Source organism: Budorcas taxicolor, chromosome 3 (genome assembly GCF_023091745.1).
Source record: "Budorcas taxicolor isolate Tak-1 chromosome 3, Takin1.1, whole genome shotgun sequence".
In the NCBI taxonomy this organism is placed as follows: Eukaryota; Metazoa; Chordata; class Mammalia; order Artiodactyla; family Bovidae; genus Budorcas; species Budorcas taxicolor.
This window is the reverse complement of record NC_068912.1, coordinates 89420473-89444147: the sequence shown is the minus strand read 5'-3', so window position 1 is coordinate 89444147 and position 23675 is coordinate 89420473. Positions and strand designations below refer to the sequence as shown.

General features: G+C 39.6%; 1 protein-coding gene across 1 annotated transcript in view; it reads left to right on the top strand.

Annotated features, from left to right (window-relative positions):
* Window positions 1-240: 240 nt before the first annotated feature.
* C8A (complement C8 alpha chain) overlaps window positions 241-23675 on the top strand; it is a 72773-nt gene continuing 49338 nt past the window's right edge. The window contains exons 1-4 of the mRNA XM_052638110.1: window positions 241-317; window positions 16070-16172; window positions 21784-21928; window positions 23301-23448. Coding sequence (XP_052494070.1) covers window positions 241-317; window positions 16070-16172; window positions 21784-21928; window positions 23301-23448 — 473 coding nt within the window. The remainder of the gene's footprint in view (window positions 318-16069; window positions 16173-21783; window positions 21929-23300; window positions 23449-23675) is intronic.

Here is a 23675-nt window from a genome sequence, read left to right as displayed (position 1 = left end):
ATATATATTGTTTTTCCAAAGATCCAAGGGGCAGTGGCCTTTGGTATTTAGGATTTTAGGGCATTTGGCTAATCAATACCCTAGTAAGTAATTAACCGTATTTGAATGAGAATCAAGTGAGGTTTTTTTTTTTTAGTTTCAAACATTAGATAGATCCCAGACTGTAGATGTCTTTTATTCCAACTCCCTGAGTAGTTTTATTGCTCTCTAGGTAATACAGGTTGGTAGCTCCTGGATGAGATGTTTGCTGCTGCTTTTTTCCTCTTATTTTTGATGACTTATCAGCCTGGGGTAACCATACAGGAGAAGGTGAACTGGTGAGTTGGCCAAGAGCTTCTGCAAAATTTGCAGTTTAAAGGGTTACTTAGCCGGGAAATGAGCTGCTGTCATTTTTGCAACAGGCTGTTATAGGATGGAACGTGACTTTTTTCCACGCTATTGCTAATTCAGTGAAGGACTCCAGGTCAGTAAAAAGAGCATTCACTTGGTGTCAGATAGGCCTGTGTGCAAATCCAAGACTTAGAAGCTGGGTCATATGGACTAAATAGCATAATCTCTTTTCACTTGTTTCTCGATTGGTCAAATGAAAATGATGATACCTCTTCTGTAAGAGTCGCTTAGCATAGTTGTTCTGTGCTAAGTTGCTTCAGTCGTGTCCGAGTCTTTGCGACCCCATGGACTGTAGCCCACCAAACTCTACTGTCCATGGAATTCTCCAGGCAAGAATAATGGTGTGGGTTGCCATTTCCTTCTCCAGGGGGTCTTCCCAACCCAGGGGTCGAACCTGAATCTCTTATGTCTCCTGCATTGTCAGGTCGGTTCTACCACGAGCACCACATGGATAGCCTTAATGAACATGAAATAAGATCCTGGATATAAAATATATTCAGCTTAATAAATGATCATTCTCTTGAATGATATTGGACAATTTAACCTCTGCTTGTCCATTTGTGAATTATAAGAATACACATCTCGTAGTGTTAGGGGGAGGATAAAATTAGATAAAGTATATAAAATTATCTTGGGAAACACAGAGACTATAAAGATAGGGTCATTTCATTCCAGAAAGTCAACCTTTTGCTATGGAGGAATGAATGGAAGAGATATTTATCTATGTGCACTGCATTTTATGTATTCCTTTTTCTTGAATATCCCAAACTGGCTTCATGTGTTATTGTTTTTTTTTTTTTTAATCTTAACATCAAGTATTTTGTAGTGCTTAAATAGCCTCTTATTTTGCCTGTGGGATAGTTTTAAAGGGGTCCCTGTCTCCTAAACATTGAAAATTTCAAGTAGAGCAATTTTATTAAAATTCTTGTTGGATGATTCAATTTTGAATCATTATTGCTTTTAAATGCTAAGCGAGAGAGTTCCTTTAACTAACAACAGTTCAGAAGGGGGAAAGGCATTTTTATAAGCAGTTAATTTGCAACTTGTATTTCAAGCAAATACCATTTTGAAAAATCAGAAAATTCATCTCTAATAATTAGAAGATAAAAGGCCAGAGAACTGTGGTAAAGGAAATCTCTGCTGAGATACCCTTAATTATAAAAGCTTATCATTGTAATCCTTTTTGAAAATGAACAAAGAGTCTTGATGTTTGATGAACTTATCAAATAAGACAGACCAGTGAAGAGGCAAATTTGAAGTCAAGGCAAAAGCAAACCAATTAAATATGTTGCAAAGTGCTGAAGTAGGAAATCACAAGGTCTTGTGTCTAATGCCAGACTGTCTGACCCTGGCTTTGCAAATGCAAAATTACATGGTGAAATAACTTGACTGGGTTCAAATTCTGGCACCAGCATGTACTATTTGTGTGATCTTAGGCAAGTTATTTAAGTTTTCTGGGCTGTAAAGTGGGAGGCAAGTAACAGGAACAATTAAGTGCATAAAAGTACTTAAAATGACACTTGGTACTTAATAAGCATTCAATGACAGCTGTTACCAGTGGTGCTATGTGACTGTTATTGTCATTTTTGGGGGTACTTTCTTCTCTCCAATGGTTGATAAAAATGAGAATAAATTTGTAATGTGCCAATTAGTATGCATCTTTTGGATTAGTCTGTGATTTCAGACTTTAAGAAAACTTAACAATGGCAAAATAAATAACTATTTTTCTCAAATAAAATCTTATATAAACACTAACATTGAAAACAGATGGTATATATTTACATTTTTAATGGCATACATTTACTTTTATAAGCTCATATTTACCATTATTATAAACTATACTGCCTGTGTGTTATTACACCATTACTATAAATTCTTAGAAAAATGGAATTGCTTGAGAAAAAATATTTTAAGATAATGTTGATGAAAAGACATTATAATATTCAGCTCAAAAATCATGACTCTCTTTTATGTGTTTTATACAAAAAATGCATTTCAGCGTGTGTGTTGCTTTAAAAAGCTAAAAGATTTTTTCCATCCTTTTAATTTATTGAGATTTGTTTTACGACAAAGAATATGCTCTTAGTGAATATTTCATGGGTACTTCAAAGTGTGCTCTCATCTGTTGTTGGGTGCAGTTTTAAGTCATTAAGTTGGTTGTTAAAGCTGCTCAAGTTTCACCTCCTTGTCTAACAATTACTGAGGGAAAGATGCTGCAATCCTCAACTATATTTTGCATTTATCTGTTTCTCCTTTTAGTTGTTTGCCTCATGTATTTTGAAGCTCTCTTGTTATCTATCTATATACAGGTTTATACATGATTTGCCCCTTTATCATTGCAAAAGGCTTTATATCCCTGGGCTGTGCATGGCGATTTTTTCCCCCAATATTTTGTTTTAACTTATCTGACTCTTTATATTTTGCAGTATGACTCATGCAGATAACATACAGGCGGGTCTTACTTTATTATCTAGTCTAACAATCTCTGTCTTTTAATCACAGTATTTATTCCACTTATATAAGATGTAATTACTGATACTCATGGGTTTGGGCTTACTAATTTTCTATTTGTTTCCTACTTGTCCCATCTGTTCTTTGTTTCTGTTTTTCTCCTTTTTTGTCTTCTTTTGGATTTATTTTTTTTCCTAATTCCAAATCACTTATTAGTGATTCTGTTTTATTTATTTATTTTGGCTGTTACTCTAAGCTTTGCAACATTCATCATTAACTTATCACAGCCTACCTTCAAATAATATCATATCACTTCTAATACCATTATTATTTTTCCTAAAAACTTCTTTTGACCTTTCTTATGGTCAGAATGAATTTTGGTGAGGGAATGATCCGTTTTTATTAGTCAGAAGAGCTCTTTATTTTGCCTTTTTTGAAGGATATCTTTGACGAATATGAAATTCTACATGAAAAGTTTCATCTTTCCCTTCCACATGACTTTGAAGATATCATTCCATTATCTTTGGCTTGTATAGTCTTTGAGGAAAAGTCTACTTTGCTATTCTTTGTGTGTCAAACTTTTAAAAAAAATGGACTCAAATATTTTATCATTGATTTCCAGCAGTTTGATTATGATGTGCCTTGGTGTGATTCTGTGGATTTATAGTTCACATCAAATTTGGGAGGAAATTTGCTTTTATTAATGCAAATATGTTTTCTGCCCCATACCCTCTCCTCTCCTTCTGACTGTAGATATAGTCTGCTACTTCATATTATCTTACAGGGCCCTGAGGCTCTCTTCTTTTTTTAAAAATGGTTTTTGGCAGCATTTTTTCTCTGTTTCATTTTGTAAATACTATCATAACTTTAAGTTTACTGATCTTTTCTTCTGCAATATTTAATCTTTTTTTTTTTAGCCCATTCAATGAATCTTTCATTTTGGTTATTATAATTTCTCAGCTTTAAAAGTTGCATTTGGTACTTTTTTTGACATATTTCACTTCTCATAATGTTTATGATTCCCTTTAATATACTTAAAATAACTCTCTTAAAATCGTTGTTTGCAACTTCCATCACTTTTATTTCATGGGTCTTTGGAATTAGGAAGGACTTTGACATCAAACTGAATCCACTCATGTTACAGATAAGGAAACTGAGTCCCAGAAAGAGAAGTGGAATATTAAATAACAACCAGACTGTTTTCTCTAGGAATTTTATGAGTATTGACAAATTCAATCCTTATTATTTTCCTCAGATTGTTGTAATTATTGTCCCCAGCAGTTGAGGGCCAGTGAGGAAACAGAGCAATTTCATATGTAAGTCACACAGCTTCCTAGTGGCACAGTCAGGCCTTCTAATTCCTAGATCAGTATTACTACAGGGACTTCCCTGGTGGCTCAGACGGTAAAGTGTCTGCCTACAATGCGGGAGACCAAGGTTCTAGCCCTGGGTTGGGAAGATCCCCTGAAGAAGGAAATGGCACCCCACTCCAGTACAATTGCCTGGAAAATCCCATGGACAGAGGAGCCTGGTAGGTTACAGTCCGTGGGGTTGCAAAGAGTCGGACACGACTGAGTGACTTCACTTCACTTCGCCCATCAGAAAAAAAATCATTCCATAACTGAGCACCCATTTTGATAAGCACTGTTTACAACATCTAGGACATGGAAGCAATCTAAATGTCCATCGACAGAAGAATGGCTAAAGAAGACGTGGTACATATATACAACGGAACATTACTCAGACATAAAAAAAATGAAATAATGGCATTTGCAGCCACACGGATGGACCTAGAGATGGTTATACTGAGTGAAATAAATCAGACAGAGAGATATAAACATCACATTATGCCACTTACCTAGATGGGTGAGATGAGGTATGGGTGGGAGGCGGATCCAAGAAGGAGGGAATATATACACTTATAGCTGATTCACTTTGTTGTATAGCAGAAACTGATACAACATGGTGAAGCAACAAAGCCCAAATTTAAGACAAATAGCACAAATGAACTTATTTACGAAACAGAAATAGAGTCACAGATGTAAGAAAACACACTTAAGAGTTATCAGAGGGGATAAGTGGGGGAGGATAAATTGAAAGATTGGGATTGACATATACACACTACTATATGTACAATAGATAACTAATATGGATCTGCAGTATAGCACAGGGACATCTACTCAATACTCTGTAATGACCTATTGAGAAAAGAATCTAAAAAAGAGTGGATATATGTATGTGTATAATTGACTTAATTTGCTATATACCAGAAACTAACACAATATTATAAACCAAATATACTCCAACAAATTTTTAAAAAAGTAAAAAAAAAAATTTAGTTTGGAATTAAGAATCCCAAAGGCTTTTATACCACTTCCAACCCAACATTTCCACCGATGAAGAATGAACATAAGTCCCTTGGGGCGGGGGGGTTAAAGAAATACAAGTGAAGATCTCAAACATACAGAATAATCACATGGGTCTGTTTGTTTCTCTAAACAGATGAAATAGGCAGTGGAGCCTAATGAAATTTAAATCACCCTCCTCTTTTTTTATTTTATTTCACGGGCATCAGAGTATTCACCAAAGTATCCTGGGCCAGGGCCATATGAATATTTTCTGTAGTTGTCCAGATGACTGGAAATCAATATGTATTCAGGCTACATGAAATTTCAGCTAATATAAACAGTGCAGTAGTCTATGTGACTCAAAATGAGTCTCATTACTGTGGACACTTTTTTTCTTTCGGGGTAACTAATCTCTAGCTGTACTTCAAGCAGCATTGGGTGTGGGCTTTGATGTGCGATCAACCTGGTTTTAAATCCTGGCTTCACCTCTTAGTGGCTATGGAACTTGGGTAAGTTGCTTAAACCCTTCAAGGCTAACTTTCTCATCTATAGAGATAATACATATTTCATGAGTGCTTGTCAAGAGTTAAAAGAGTTCACATAAAGCGCTGATCATAGAAGCTGGTACATGGTAAGCTTTTAGAAAACTACTTTTATTACTTTATTTCCCTTTTGTCAGCAGTCCTTCACAGTATAAATTGAAATGTTTTCTAAAAATCTTCCAATACATATTGGAATATATGTTGGAATGTTTTCCAATATAGAATTTATTCTAGTATATATTGGAATGTTCTCTAAATATGTATAGTTCAGTGTGGAATTCTATGTGTACCTGGAACACAGTAGATACTTTTTTAAAAATTCATTTGTTCATTTATTCATTCATTCATTTTCGTTCAAAGGAGTCAGAAAAAGTCTTGGTGTAAATTCTTGCTTCACCGCTTACTATCAATATATTATAACTTTAAGCACATTATTTCATCTTCCTCTGAATCTGTTTTACTTATCTATAAAATAGATATAATATTCCACAGGAGTCTGATAAAATTTAAATTATATAAGATTGAATGAGATGATGTATTCATACAAAAGTTTTTATTGAATTCCCACTGTATGCCGGGTACTGTGCTCAGCACTAGGGGACCACAGTGATCAGTAGAGTCATGCTCCCCTACCTTGCAGAATTTGCAGGATAGGGGTTGACATAAAGTGCAGGATGTTCTACACATGTGGGATTATGTTAGCAGAGGGTAGGTGGGCTTTTCTGGTGGCTCAACAGTAAAGAATCCACCAGCACTGACTGCAGGAGCGACAGGAGACCCAAGTTCGATCCCTGGGTTGGGAAGATCCCCTGGAAGAGGGCATGAAAACTCACTTCAGTATTCTTGCCTAGAGAATCCCCATGGACAGAGGAGGCTGGTGGGCTACAGTCCACAGGGTTGCAAAGAGTCAGACATGACTGATGAGACTTAATATGCACGGTGGGACACAGAAAACCATCTGGAGGAAATGAGGCCTAACTGAACTGGGACAGTCTGGGCAGATGGATGGGGTGTGATTGCTCCATGTGGAAGAAAGAGTATTATGCATATTGTGGGAGAGCCTGGAGAAGGGTCAGAACTAGAAGTTCTGTGCGGAATTCTATGTGTACCTGGAGCACAGTAGATACTGCTCATTCTTTCATTCATTTCTTTTCATTCATTCATTTAATACATATTCCAGGTATGCTTATGGGCTTCCCAGGTGGCTCAGTGGTAAAGAATCTGCCCACAATGAGGGAGATCTGGGTTTGATCCCTGGATTGGGAAGATCCCCTGGAGAAGGAAATGGCAACCCTCTCCAGTATTCTTGCCTGAAAAATCCCATGGACAGAGGAGCCTCATTGGCTATAATCCTTGGGGTTGCAAGAGTCCAACACGACTTAGTGACTAGACAAACAAAAAAAGAGGTATGGTCCATAGCAAACAAAACAGATAATGTCCTGACTCGCACGGAATTTACACTGTAGTGATGGAATCAGTCAGTAAGCATGTAAACTGAACATTTCAGGAAAAATTGTGGTAAATACTATGAAGTAAACAAGAAGGGTCTTTAATAGAGGCTATCAGAGCAAAAGGTTGTTGCTGAGCCATGAAAGACGCTGGGATTCTTGACCTCCAGAGGAGAGGAATTCAATCCAGGGCCAGTGACAAAGCTTGATCGCTCAGAGCTTTTGTGTGATAAAAGTTCTATTAAAGTATAAAAGAGATAGAGAAAGCTTCTGACATAGACATCAGAAGGGGTCAGAAAGAGTGCTGCCCTGCTAGCCTTTAGCAGTATGTTATATACCTATCAGCAAGCTGTTAATTAGAGAAAAGAGATGTCTCAAAACTCAGAGTGGCACCAGACCCCTCACCCACAACATACATTTTGAGATAATATTGGCACAAGGTGAGTCATCCCAGGCCATAAAATGACTGACATGAATCTTGAAGAAAGGCAGATTTCCAAGCAAATGTATGGTTTCATTAACATAGATTAAGAGAACAACTGTCTGAGTAAAACATACTGGTTTGTGAAATGGATTCTGAGTCTTAGGTGGAACCAACTTAAAGACAGAGTTTAGGGTAAATATATAGTTCATTAACATAGCTTAAGAAAAACATTTCCATAAGAAAAACGCATTGGTTAGCTCAATGTTTGAGAAAAGTTCAGTTCAGGTTGAATCAGGTATGTGTTATGGCAACATAGAATTTTAAAAGACACCTTTTTAAATTTGTATAGAGAAGGGGAAAAAAATCTAACACTTGTAGCTTGTTTCCTTCTGCCACTTAAGAGAGAGAGAAAAAAATTTCTAACACTTGCAGCCTATTTCTTCCATTTGCAGACCCTTGGCCTTCCTGCCTGTTACCTTCTCTAGAGCAATCTAAAAATAGGCAAGTGGGGGGTTCTCTGTGGAGGTGGTTAAAATTTAAGCTGAGAGATGAAGGATGGTGAGGAGGGAGAACCCATGTGAAGAGCAGGGAGAGTGGAGAAGTCAGTACACACTAGGAACCCGAGGGGAAATGGCTTGTCAGGTTCAAGGATCTGCAGGACTGGGACAGCATGAGATCAGGGGATTGTGTCCTGAGAAGATGTCAGAAAGGTGGTCAGGGGCCAGATCACAGAGATCTGGCACCTTCATGAGGAATTTGGATTTTAGTCTATGTGTAGTGAAAAACAAACAAAAAATCGCATGGAATGTCTTCTACCGGGCGGGTATTATCTGATTTCTCATTTTAAAATGTGTCTGTGCAGAGCAAAGATTGGAGGAAATTGAGTGGACCATCTCAGACCATGGGAGGCCAAGCAGTGATCTGGGTGAGAGATAATAATGTCTAAAATTAGGATGAGGCAGTCTAGACAGGCAGAGGGCAAGATATTTGAGATACATCTTGAAAGCAAAACCGACAGAAATTTCCAAAGGACTGGATACGGGTGTGAGGGGATGGAAGGAATTAAAGGCCACTGCTAGGTACCTGGCTTGAGCAAGCATGTGTTAGGGTTGTTCCAATTACTGACTTGGGTAAAACTGAGAGAGGAACAGGCTAAAAGAAGAAAATTAAGGGTTTAAACATTAAGTTCACCATGCCTGAGAGGCATGAGTGGAGATATAACATGGGACAATTGGATAAATAAGACAAATTTTCCAAGTTTGAAGACCTCAATCTAGAGGCATTGCTGCAGATGGTATGAGAAGCCCAGGAAATGGATCCCACTTTCTCAACAATGAGAAAAGCAAAAAGGCAAGACTGTACCCTGAAGGAGTCTCGTTTTCAGAGACATCAAAGAGAACTGGTCACAGAGGTAAGAAGGGAACAAGGAAGTTTGGTGCTGAAGAAGTCCAAGAGAAGAAATATTTCAAGAAGGAAATGCTGGTTAACAGAGGGCAATGAAGACCAAGCCAGAAAGCTTTCCACTGAATTTAGCAACATGGAGGTCACTGGAGACTCAGCACTTCGAAAGTCCAATTTCCAATACTTGTTTCATGAGGTAAATTTCCACGTAACTGAATGCGAGTGGCTCAAGGTTGTATAATTAGTGACAATCAGCCTTGTATATAAGCATAGCCAATTTATTAGGATGACCCACTGGAAGTAATCTGGGTTGGGCTTTCTGATCTTCTCACCTGGGATGGGTAGCTAATTAATTATTCTGTGATCTACATTGCTAAGATGGCCACATTCAATTCCAGGTTTTAGGCCTTTTGCCCAATATGTCACCCTATCTAAAAAGGCTGGTGGGAAGCATATCACTAGTCTCTGGCACTCCACAGAGTGGGCATTCAATATGTTTTTAATGAAGATGAAGAGGTTTGATGAGCATGTCTGGGGTTGAGAAGGTTATAGAGAAGAAATTAGCATGTATGTCAGGCTGATGCTTAGGGCTTTGCATATGTAATCTTATTCCCATATTCAAAACAGTCTCACAAGTCTTTACCATTTCTGATTTTCAGCTTTAAATAGCAGAATCTGGATTATATACATCTTTGGTATACTCTAAACCCCTTTCTGTTACATCAGTATTTCTTCAGCTGTGCTCTATGGTCTTATTACATGAAAAAAAAATGACCTATGGTCAAAAATTGGGTAACTGCTGGATTAAGCAAATAAAATGCAGAACTTCTCAGTGCCTTTAAAGTATTACTGGACATTTAAATCTCCAAGAGCAGTATGCTGTATGCAATTTATCCAAATCTATTTGACCAGGTAACTTTGCTTCTTTTCCTTTTCCACCTCTCGTGCATAATTCAGGAAGCAGTACCCCACAGAGCGCACTGTGCAGAGTGGAGGGAACCCTGCACAGACCACTATGTGTCCTTGTGCTGATGCTACAGATGAAAAACTTAAAGGCCTCTCTGGGTTCTGCTCAGAGTGGCACAGCAAGATAGATGCCAACTAAAGACTAGTATCAAAGACTCCAGGATCTTACTGTTGGAGTAAATTTTCAGTAGCTTGGAGATGCTTTCAAACTATTTGCCAAGATTTACTAGGCCACAGATTTATTAGTGAAGTAAGCCAGAAAGAAAAACACCAGTACAGTATACTAATGCATATATATGGAATTTAGAAAGATAATAATGATAACTGTGTATGTGAGACAGCAAAAGAGACACAGATGTATAGAATAGCCTTTTGGACTCTGTGGGAGAGGGCGAGGGTGGGATGATATGGGAGAACGGCATTGAAACATGTAAATTATCATATGTGAAACTAATTGCCAGTCCAGGTTCAATGCATGATACAGGGTGCTAGGGACTGGCGTACTGGGATGATCCAGAGGGATGGGATGGGGAGGGAGGTGGGAGGGGGGTTCGGGAGGGGGAACACATGTACACCCATGGTGGATTCAAGTCAATGTATGGCAAAACCAATACAATATTATAAACTAAAATAAATAAATAAACAGAAAAAAAAGTCCCTTAAGAAATTGAAAAATTGATACAGTTCTTTTGGAAAGCCATTTGGCTATATGTGTCATAAACTTTAAAACCATTTGTATCCTTCAATTTAGCCATCTTATTCTACAGGATGTATCTTCAGTAAATAACTTAGAATACAGAAAAACTGGATGCTCAATAGTCTAATTATTTAATGTTAGTGGAATGGAACAATGTGCAGTCATCATAAAAATGTGTATTTCCTTGATAATATTAAATGGAAAGATAAACATATAAAAATGTAATAGTATGACCTCAACTCTTTTATGGAAATAAAGAAGGGAAGGAAACAGAATTAATGGTGGTGGAAAGTTGGGATAATTTTTTTCTTTTATAATCTTTTCTATGTTCTCTTAAGGAGAATGCATGACTTTCAAAATCCATAAAAAATAAACTACATTAAAAAATTCATTGGCATGATAAGAGAAAATGCCAGTCATATTGATATTGGCTAAAAGGTTGGAGCCCTGTAACGACTTAATGAATGGTCCTTGTGTACTTTCTGTAGCCGTGCTTCAGTGATAGCACGACTGTGTGTGCCTCTGTCTAGACATCATGTCACAAAGCTTTTAAAACCACAGCAACACACCACTGCTCTGTCTAAACTTTTGCTTCCATCCATTAATACTGTTTCCTTCCATTTTGACATCATAATGCAGTCTCTGTGGGGTTACAATGACATTATCTTGACAGTTCTACAGTGAGACGCAGAACTAACGCTGTAGTCATTTTCTGCTCCCAAACCTCTGCCCTTGTAACTTCTCTCCCATCTTCTGGTGATTAGAACCCTTGCTTTTCTCCATGTTTCTATGCTTCACACTTTTAATATTAGGACAATCTATTAGAAAAATAACATATGGACCAAACTTTGAGCCATCTGAATGTCTAGATACCAGGATTATTTAATTAGATTCTAACTGGAAATTAAGTTCAAATAAATTTCTAAACAATGTCCATCTATTTTCCATAAACTGGTTTCATTCTTTCCATCCCCTTTAATTCTCCCTCCTTCCCTCCCTCCCTTCCTTCTCCTCTCCTTCCCTCTCCTTCTCTCTTTCTCCCTTTCTTTACTTTCCTAAATATTTACTGAACACCTTCCCTGGGTCTGGCATCATGATAAGTGCTGGGAGTTCAGTAGCAAACATGTGAACAGTACAAGTACCCACATTCATACAGCTTATGAGCTGGTGGAGATGGCAGAAACTATACAAATATTATAAGTGTGCTAAGTTTTGAGACAAAAATGTGCAGAGATTGACCAAATCATGTGAAGAGAGATGTCTCATCAGTCAGAGTATTAAGAAATGTTTTCCTAAGGAACCAATGTTTATGATGAGGCTGAAGACACCTAGGAATTAACCAGGAGAAAGATACTTGGATTCTTTCAAGACTGGGTTTCATTGGTAGGTGTGATCAACAGAACAGTGAGTTCCAGGAATTTGGAACATAATTACAATTTTAAAATGATGGGTCATGAAATAAAAACTGATTGTGAAGGAAAATGAAAATAGGGGAGGTGTTATTGCTAGAGAGAAAGCTTAGGAGTCAATGGAGGCCCCAACGAGGTCCAAGAAAAGTTCACGGGAATCCTTGAGTATATAGAAATAGAAGGAAAAGAGGTTGTGGAACCCCAAATAACTTCATAGGTGACCCATGAATTAGTCATTTGGAAGGGAAGCTATTTCAGAGAGCGAACGTCCAGGATGAAATCATGGAAGATGACGGAACAAAGAAAAGAGTTACTCAAGAGGAAGAAAAGAAACAACTGAGAGCAGAGAGCATTGAGTGGTTCATATATAGCGATGCTGAGGTCTCCCAGGGCGATGAGAGGAACTGGAGTAGAGAGGAAGCTGATAAGCTGAACACTAAAGTTTTCTTTGAAGGGATGATAGAGCTGGTGTTCTATACTAACATCATTTTATAAATCAGAGTTTCTCAAAGTGTGGTCTGCAGACTGTAGGCAGTCCCCAAGATCTTATGAGGGCAGTATCTGGGAATTCAAAACAATTTCACAATAATACTAAGATATTATTTTCTCTTTTCACTGTGTTTATGTTTGCCCTGATGGTATAAAATTAATGTTGAATAAAGCTACTGTGGCCTCGACAAATCAAGGCAGTGACATCAAACTTATAGGAAAGAAGTTGTTTCACTTAGAAAATTCCTTAAACCAGTTAAAATTGTTAATTTTATTAAAACACAATCTTTGAAAACATGTTACTTAAATATTATTTGTGGCCAAATGGAAAGAATGCATATAGAACATCTACTGTATCTGAGTATGATGACTGTCTTGAGAAAAAGCAACTGTTTGAGTTAAATCAATGTTGATGTCTTTTTCTTGGAACATTGTTTTTACTTGACAAAATGACTGCTAGACAAACTACTGTTATTCAGGCTAAGATAATTGGTAGACATTGTCTCAAAAATGAGCAGAGGGCCTATTACTTCCAGGAAAACAGATAGCATTATTTGTTACCAATGACAAAATTTGGGCTTTCGAATGAAAACTAAAATTTTGGATAACATATTCACTACTATAAGCTTGAGATCACTGTTAATATTAATAAATTTGACTTTAAAATATTTTATATTGAAATATGTGAATATTTTTAAGATACATTCACTCTGGGAGCCATTATTTTCTCAGTTTCCAACGTTTGCTGTTATAAAAATTATGTATGGATGTTGTTGTTGTTTACTTACTAAGTCATGTCTGACTCTTTCGAGACCCCATGGACTGTAGCCCACCAGGCTCCCCTGTCCATGGGATTTCCCAGGCAAGAACACTGGAGTGGGTTGCCATTTCCTTCTCCAGGGGGTCTTCCCACCCAGGGACCGAGCACATTTTTCCTGCACGGGCAGGTGACTCTTTACCACCGAGCCACCAGGGTAGCCCGTGTGTGGGTACTGGATCCATCTAAGGTGTGCACAGACCAGTGAGTTTTAATGTAACAGAGAAGTTAAAAATTCACCGATAGGCTTTCAGATTACAGCTAACATTTAAGAAATTACTGCTTTTAAAGTGTTGGTGTAACATCAAAGAACATTCACAATTATCTGAGAAGACTATTAAAACATTCCTCAACTACATTATTTTTTCAGCTACATAACAGTATGATGCTGGAGTTTCTTCATAGATTTCAATTAAGGCAACATAAAGCAACATATTCAGTGAAGAAGCAGAGGTGAGAGTCTAGCTGCTTCCTATAAACCAGGCATCAAAGAGATTTGCAAAAACATAAAACATAACACTTTTCAATAATTATTTTTCTTGGAAATGGATTTTTAAATAAATATACATGGTAACGTAACAATTTCACAGTGATTTTAAATGGGAAAATAAACACTTCAAAATTTCTCAGTTTTGATTTTTAATTCTGTGACTATCAATAGGTCTAGTCCCCTTAAATAAAAGGTCTTCAGGGTCCTCATCGTATGTTAGTGTATAAAGGGTTCCTAGGACCAAAGTTTAAGAACCAATGATAAATGTGAACACCACTTTCCTGAGGATCCTAGGGCTTCCTGTCTGGGGTTGCAGCCTAGGAGGGCATCATTCATTATGAGGACCAGCTCATGGCATAATCAGACTGAGTTTTGAAGCACTGCAGCATCATCCTTGTATATGGTAGAGGCACAATATATTTTTATTCTTTATTTCTTAAAACTGATTGACTGAAGGGAAAACATGCACAGTTATTTTTTTTATTTGCTTAAATTTTACATCTCAAAATTGATGCATGAAAATGAAAAGAGTTCTGGGGATGGAAGCTGGTGATGGTTGTACAACAATATGAATGTACTCAATGCCGCTGAACTACACACTTAAAAATGATTATGGTAAAGTATAAGTTTTATGTTATGTATATTTTGCCACAATAAAATATTGGGGTAAAAAGAGCAATAGGCCATATATCTTTTGTTTTAAAAACAGCACATGCAATTTTTAAGAAGGATGATAGAATTAATCAAGTATTGGAAATACTCCTGCAGCCCAGGGTTCCAAGTAAAAACTGTGCCTTTGTGAATGAATGTTCCTCTCATTTCCTTGCTCTATCCCCACTCCTATTTCCGGATAATTTGAAGGTTAAGGGAATATATATTGTGATATTGTTTCATGTTCTGCGGCTTCAAGTAACCAGATGCCCGAATCAATGGGCAACCTGTACAAATTAAAAAAAATTAAGCATCTGTTCAGCCATAAAAAAGGGGGAAGTTCTGCCATTTGTGACAACATAAATGAACCTGGAGTACATTATGCTAAGTGAAATAAGCCAGGCAGAAAGAAGGCAATACTGCATGATCTCAGGTATATGTGGGGATCTAAAAAAAAGTCTAACTCATAGAACCAGAGAGAACAGAGGGGCTTGGGGGGAGAACAACATGGGCAAATGTTGGTAACAGGATATAAACTTTCTGTCATAGTGATAGCTTATGGTGAATGATGTCGGATTCATGATCTCCGAAGAAGATTTAGCTTTGGGATAAGGGACCAGGCTTGATCACTCAAGAGCGTCTGTGTAGCAGAGTTTTATTAAAGTGAAAAAGGGACAGCAAAAGCTTCTGACATAGACATCAGAAAGGGAGCAGACAGTGCCCCCCTCGCTCGCTCGTCTAAGTAGGGGAGTTATATACATTTTAAATTAGTTACTGCAATAAATCAAAAGAAAGTCCCAAGGTTGTAAAGATCTTCCTAGACCTACTCCCATAATTTACATTTTAAGATAACAGGATTAGCCAGAAGGTTTTCAGGAAGGAGAAACTGTCCTCAAGCAGAATACACTGTTGTTATATAATCCTTAGTACAAAGTTTAAACTGAGTTGTTTGTTGTATAATCATCAGAAAAAAACTATGTGACTAAGACTAAGGAATGTAGAGAGGAAAAAAGAAAAATGTTTGTCCCTTCCTCCTCCTTGAGAATTCCAGACCCCTATCTCCACTTTGAGAGCCCCAGACCACTTTCTCCTCCTCAGGGACCCCGGACTTCTTATCAGCCTGCCTGGGAATTGACTCTCTTAATTCCCAGGATGAAAAGTCCTGCATTTCTAGCGTGCAACATGGTGACTAGAGTTAGTAATAGCATAGTGTACAGTCGGAATTTGCTAAGAGAGTAGTCTGAAATGTCTTAGCACACCAAAAAAGGAAAAAAGGTAATTATGGGAAGTGAGGTATATGTTTCCCTTGATTGTGATAATCGTGTCACAGTGTATATGTATATCAAACTATCACACCCGTCATCATAAATATACCATACAATTTTTAAATCAATTATGCCTCAATAAAGCTGGGGAAAAATTCAGCATGTTTACATATTATTAAGATGCCATCATATTAAAACACCTTTTCACATTTATAATTATAGAAATTAAAATGATCATGATAAAAAATAAAAAACTGAATCGAGGTCCTCCGTCTCTTTAGGAGAGTTAGTCGAGCTGTTGAGAGTTTCACCCCGACAGCTGTCTCCTGCCAGCTGGACAACTGGGCAGAGTGGACAGACTGCTTTCCGTGCCAGGACAAAAAGGTGAGACATTAATAACCAATTCTGGAGCATTTAGCATTTGAATTGTGTAGTATGCATCCAAATGGGGATAAGCAGTTGGCACTATAAATCTAGAAGTCTGGGGAGAAAATGGGTCTAGAAATAGGTATTCAGAAGCCATACACACATGACGGTGGAACATATTTCTGCTTCTTCTGATTTTGTCTGTAAGGCGTTTGGATGAGGCTACACAGACATGTATGTTATGGCTTAGATGGAAAAAAGTAGCCTTCCAGACATGGGTACACTGATCCCCACTGGCCCCTCTGGGCCTTGGCCAACCTACTGCCCTCTAGTGAGAGTCATCTGGAGCGACCAATGACTTGGGAACAAATGCCAAGCTGTCCATGACCTATGGAAAACTGAGATAAACCAAAGCATGCCACACAGGGTGTTTCTGAGGATTTCACTTCCATGCACTGAAAAAGGCTGACATGTCCAATGAACAGACGTATATCTATCTTGCTCACATAAGCGGTTTTAATTGGTCCAAAATGATTGCTAAACTCAGTAGCATAAGGGGGATGTTGGGTGCACTCTGCTCTGGCAGGGAGAAGTATTACAGCTCTGTCTTTGTTCAGAATCACTGGCCTATCATGATAGTAAAAAGACTACGTTCTATTCTGTTTTCTTAGTATTTGAAAATCTCTGCAGATAACACACCCCTTCACTGGATACAGGGGTGGGTGTACACCCCCGTACGTGGCACGCCACTACCTGAGCCTTGTCTACTAGCCTGTTGCTGTAAGCCTGTGTTTCAGCTTGGATTGAACAGCGTAGATCTGGTTTGCACCTTAATTGCTGTGTTATTTTGGACATATCTTTTACCTTTTCTATGCCTCTGATTCCTAATCTATAAGTGAAAGTAGGAACAGTATGTACATCATAGAGTTTTTGAGAACATCAAATGAATAATGCATACAAAAGCGCTTTTCATGGCATCCAGTACACAGTGGAAGTGAAAGTCGCTCAGTTGTGCCTGACTCTTTATGACCCCAAGGACTATACAGTCCATGGAATTCTCCAGGCCAGAATACTGGAGTGGGTAGCTGTTCTCTTCTCCAGAGGATCTTCCCAACCCAGGGATCGAACCCAGGTCTCCCACATTGCAGAAGGATTCTTTACTGGCTGAGTCACCAGGGCACATAGTAAGTGTTTAATAAATGTGAGCGGTTTTACTTCCTTTCTGTGTCCTCCTGTCTACCCCTACTCCCTCTGCCTCGAATCAAGCCCTGTTCTTTTCTCATTTGACCTCTTACAGACTCTGCGGATGGTTCTCCTGCCTCCAGCCCCCTCCTCAGGGAGACAGGAAAGTGCTCTGGGAAGATCTGATGACAGTGATGGAAACACCATTTGGACCTAGTTTATTCGACTCTGAAGTCTAGAATTTATGATCTTGCCTCTCCCACCTCTCGGATATGCCAAAGAATTTTAGGCATTCCGGTTTAAAAATATCTGTCCCCCAATTCTCATTCTGCTGTGACATTCTGGGTTAATTTTCTGAATCTGCTGTGAGAAATGCCACAAACTGGGTGGCTTAGAACAGCAGAAATGTATTCTCACACAGTTCTGGGGGCCAGAAGTCTGCAGTCGAGGTGTCAGTAGAGTCAGGCTCTCTCTGGAAGCTCCAGAGGAAAAGCTGCTCTTTGCTTCTTCCAGTTTCTGGGGGCTGCTCGCTCCAATCTCTGCTCGTCTGTCTGCACCACTCCCTCCCCTCTATGTATTTCCCTTATGTGTATAAGTGGAATCCCCCTCTGCCTTCCTCTTACAAGGACACTGTGATGCCATTCAGAGTCCGCCTGGATAATTCAGAGTAATTTCTCCAAGTTAATGATGTCTGCAAAGATCCTTTCCCCAAATAAGGTAACATTTACTACTTTCAAGGATTAGGACTTGATTTCTTTGCGTGGCCATTATTCAACCTATTATACATTGAAATAACGTCCTAAAGCTACATTTTTCTCTTGTGTTACAGTTTAGATAGCAGATAGCACAGGTGACTGACTTACAGTTTACATAAACATTGATTACTCTCTTAGTGATTCAAAAAGTCATGTCTTTAAGGGAATTCTTAAAATGATTCTGTTAAATTCTGTTAACTATTTTATTGAAAGGTCATCTGAGTTTCTTTTTGTTAATATATTTCTTCCTCTCAAAATTTCCCAAAGATGTGCATTTCTGAAAAGAAACATTGTCTACTAGGTAGTAATGTCTTAAAGATACCAACCATGGGCAATGGCACCGAGAAGTCCCTGGGGAAGTATCCTTATCAACCTGTCTGCAATACAATGTCTTTATTATTTGATAACAACCTAGAAACTAGGGAGTGGGTGGGAATGAACCTGATGCCTGCACCAGCATTCCAAGTATAGAAACCACAGGAAGGATGTTAATGACAATAACAGTGGCCATTTATTAAATGATTTCTGTAGACCAAGGACTGTGCTAATGCTTTAAATAAATCATCTTCTTATTTGACTTTGGCAGCCAGTAGTGTGTGATAGACCCGTCCTACCCTTTGCTTAGGCTGCCCATTAAGAATGCAGCAGAGCCTCAATTTAAAATCTGGCCAGTCTGATTCCAAAATGCCCATGAATCTGAAATGCATGCCTCTCCTGGAGCTATATGGAGAGTAGTGAGTGATATTAGTGGTTACCTAATCCAATACCTTCTCAGTCATAATTGTTCCAGAGTAGTCCAACAGCTACAAGGATGATGACAAAGTTGACAGCTCTTCTTACTGGGCACACACCAGAAGGGAACAGAGAGCTGATGTCTTTACTTGCGTGATCACTAATCTTCAGAACACTCTCAGATCTCTCTCATATTATGGATGAGAACACCAAGGGGCAGAGGAATTAAGGAATTTATCCAGTGACACACACACTGTGAGCTGCAGAACTGGAATTCTAACCCAGTTTAAGATGGGATCATTAATAGAATGTAACCTCCTAGACTTGTGAGCATTAAGTGAGATGAACAAGGTAGAGGGACTTTCGGGTTGGTCCAGTGGCTCAGATTCCACACTCCTAGTGCACGGGACCCAGGTTTGATTCCTGGTCAGGGAACGAGAGGGCTTCCCAGATGGTGCTAGAACCTGCCTGCCAATGCAGGAGACATAAGAGACAAAGGTTCAATCCCTGGGTGGAGAAGATCCTCTGGAGGAGGCATGACAACCCACTCCAGTATTCTTGCCTGGAGAATCCTATGGACAGCAGAGTCAGTCATGACTAGTGACTTAGCCCTCACGCATGCACACAGGAAACTAGATCCCACATGCCACGAACTGAGAGCTTGCTTGCCTCAACTAAAGATCCCATATGCTGCTCCTGAGACCAGGCACAGCCAAATAAATAAATACTAATATTTTTTAAGAGAATGTAAAGTGTTTAGCCAATAGTAAGCACTCAATAACTGGTAGCCACCAGCATCATCATCAACACATAGGTAACTGCAGGTCCCATAACTGATGAAGGTGTTTGAAGGGCAAGGAAGAGAAGAGAACTGGCTGTATATTGGTATGACAAGCTCTCTTGTATTCACTGTATTGCGGAACAAGAATGTGGGTAGACATGGAAAATATCTTCTATTCCCACATTGACCATTAATTATAATCTCTTCCCACCAAGTTTACAGATCTGCCATCGCTGTTATTAAGTGACAGGCACGAAAGGCAGATAGACTGGTTGGAACCTCACTTCTTTTTGCTACAACTGCCTCTTTGCTAGGGACCAGTCATGTAGGCAGAAGTGAGCAAGATGAAAGAGAAGGGAAGTCACATTGCTTTGCACTCATCCCTGGAAGCATCTGGAAAAGGCTGCATTGACAATGGTAAAGATGTAGAAAACATTTCTGCTTATTAAGTACCAATGATATGCAAGGCACAAGGCTACATGGTCTCAGACCTCTCGCTTAGCTCTCACAAAACCCTCTTGAGCTAAGGTATCATCACAACCACTTTACATATTAGACAACAGATGCTCAGAAAAGATAAGTGGCTTGCTCATGGGCAGTTGCTAAGTGAATCTGGGGTTTGAACCCAAGTGGGTCTAATTTTGGGCTAATTTCATGCCTGTGCTCTTCCAACTATAGGACACAGATGGAGGAATCATTAGTAGTTATGATTAGTGAATCAACTAGGTCAACCACCTCATTTTACAGATTTGGAAACTGAGACAGAAAGTACCAGGCACTGATACTGTACACAGTGAGTCAGGGGTAGATTCAAGTCAGGAACTCAATTCTCTTGCTTTTCAAGACATTGCCTTCCTATTTACTTACTTACAGTCTTGAAGGCAGGGCCTGTGGGCTGAGCCAGTATAAGAGGCAGCAGAAAATATGGTGCTGACTGACACTCTGTATGAAGCTCTCTATACCCCCATGTTCTGTGTTGTTATATTTTTTCATCTCATCACTAAGACTCTGAGCTTTTCAAAGACAGGGATGGAACTTCAATTTCTTGGAATATCTTACTGTTCAGCTTCCTCCTTATACACTAGTACCTCATACTGTACACCCTATAGAAAACAGGAACATAAAAGCATTGAGCCCAAGATTGGTATGCATTTTATTCTTTCTATCCTTCCTTCAGTAAGTATTTATTCATCTGCCATCAAAGCTGGACACAGAGGCGCAGATGGTGTCTTCAGAGCTCTCTTTGTCTCTCAACCTCTTGCGTGGGCTCTTTCTACCTCGTAGGCAACATGATCACTTGATACCAGGCAACTTCAGCTAAAAACGAACTGTCTTTTCCAAAAGTTCTGAAAGAAAATTCCCAGGGAGGACTATGATTGCCATAAGGCTGAGTCATGAACCAATCATTGCGACTTGGCAGATATGGGGCCCTGGTTTCCCTGCCTCATTCTTATCCACACAACCCTGTGACTAAGGGGGTGACATCACCCCTACCTGAATCAATGAGATATGTCACAAGGAAAGAGGAGATGCCATGAGCAGAAAAATTTTTACAAAGCAGAAGCAATAAACACCTTCTAAAAGTGCCTCCCTTGCAATGCATCATAGATCAAATGCTAAGTATATGAAGCCAAATAAGACAGTAAGAAATAAAGTAAGTAGTAGAAGTAGAAATTAGGTCCTCCCTTTGGCAGCCTTAACCCCATATGAAAATTGTTCCTAAAATAAGGAGATAGGTAAAGTAACAAGTAGACAATAACAACCTTGTATGACAAGTGCTATGAGAGCGGGTTCATAGGGAACTGAGAATATATAACTGAGTTATAGAAGTTTTTTTTTTCCCAAGAAGGTAAACCATGAGTCTTGAAAGATGAATAGGTACTAGCTGGTACTTTCAGAAAGAGAAGATGGAGGTTCTTCCTGACAAGGAGGAAGACCCTAGAAATACCTAGTTCAAACTTCTCATTTGATGTTTGGAGGCCCTAATTCAATATTCCAGCTGATGACAACCTCTGGTTGAACATCACCATTTATGATTACTCATCCCCTCAAAAGACAGCTTTGCAGGGAGCTCTCAATCATTAAGACAGTCATTCCTTATGTTGAACTGAGACCTGCCTGCACCAATCTCGGTTGATTGATAAGACAATGAATGTGTCTGTTTCCAAATCTGATTTAGTACAGATACCGGAGCCTCTTGCAGCCAAACAAGTTTGGGGGAACCATCTGCAGTGGGAATGTCTGGGACCAAGCCAGCTGTCACAGTCCCACAGCTTGTCTGAGTCAAGCACAGTGTGGACAGGATTTCCAGTGTAAGGAGACAGGTGAGTAGCATCTCAGCAGGATAACAGCTGTGTCTGTCAAACTTAATGTACAAAACAGTTCTCCAGAAGCTTGTTAGAATACAGAACTCCAGAGCCCTGGAAGTTATCATTCTGGAAGTTTTGGATGGGACCTAGGAACCCGAATTTGAAGCCAAGCCAGCAATCCAAGTAACCTTGGTGCAAGTTTTTGGGAACATATGTTGATTTTAAAAAGGTACAATTCACACATCCATCCATTCATTGAATAAATATTAACTGAGTGCATATGATGACCAAGTAATGTGCTACCTGCTGGTGATGCAGAGATTAAAAAATTCATGTGCTTGACCCTCAGTACTCCTAGACTCTTTGGGAGACAGACCAATAAGCCATCAATGACAATATCCTGTGATAGCCAGTGTAATCAGTGTATGTATAGGGTCCAATGTACAGATTCTCTGGCAGGGGGTGCCTAAATCTGCTTTGGAGAGTCAGGCTTCAACACGGTACTTGAACTGAGACTTAGAAAATGAACAAGTTTGCTAATAGACAAAATGTGCAAAAGCACAAGGGTTTAGGAACTTGCAATCAGCCCAAAATAAGTGCTCTGGGAAGAGAGGCAGGGGACGGGCCAGGTTTTTAACTGGGGACCACATGGTGGCATTTGGAGACATAGGAATGGGGAGACTCTGGAGGGTGCAGAGCATTTTAGACCCCTGGGGCTGTGATGTGGAGACTGAATAGAGAGGAGGAGCCTGGGGCAGGGTCTGAGCTGAGGGCCTGCAGGTGGGAGACAGCGAGGCTGGGAGGAGGGTGGAGGCAGTGAGGATTAAAGGAGGATTTGGGACAGCACCGAGGACTGAAGGGCTGTTTCAGAGATTGAACAGATCCAGTGGTCATGTATGGATGTGAGGGTTGGACTATAAAGAAAGCTGAGCATCAAGGAATGAATGCTTTTGAACTCTGGTGTTGGAGACTCTTGAGAGTCCCTTGGACTGCAAGGAGATCCAACCAGTCAATCCTAAAGGAAATCAGCCCTGAATATTCATTGGAAGGACTGATGTTGAAGCTGAAACTCCAATACTTTGGCCACCTGATGCGAAGAGCTGACTTTGAAAAGACCCTGGGAAAGATTGAAGGCGGGAGGAGAAGGGGACAATAGAGGATGAGATGGTTGGATGGCATCACTGACTCAATGGACAGGAGTTTGAGTGAACTCCGGGAGTTGGTGATGGACAGGGAGGCCTGGCATGCTGCCGTCCATGGGGTCGAAAAGAGTTGGACACGACTGAGCGACTGAACTGAACTGAACTGAACTGAACTGATACGGATGGTGAGGGAGGGGGAGGAGTCCTGGAGGCTCTAGAAGCATCCACTGCCTCTCCTTGCTCAGGTCGCTGCCTGAAACGCCACCTGGTGTGTAATGGAGACCAGGACTGCCTGGATGGCTCTGATGAGGATGACTGTGAAGACTTCAGGATTCCAGAAAATGACTGCAGCCAGTATGACCCAATTCCAGGATCAGAGAGGGCGGCCTTGGGGTGAGTCACTGCCCGCTGGCTCTGTGAGTCTGGGGCATGATCTCGCATCAGTCATGAGTATTGGTTTCAGGGAAACAAGAGGGTCTTTGGGAGGAATTCCTCTAGATTGCATCCTGAGAGGCCACTGTCCCTCTAGTGTCTTAAGTTCATTCAGGCTGCTCTAACAAGCTACCACACACTGGGTGGCCTATAAAAAACAGAAATTTATTTCTCAGACTTCTGCAGCT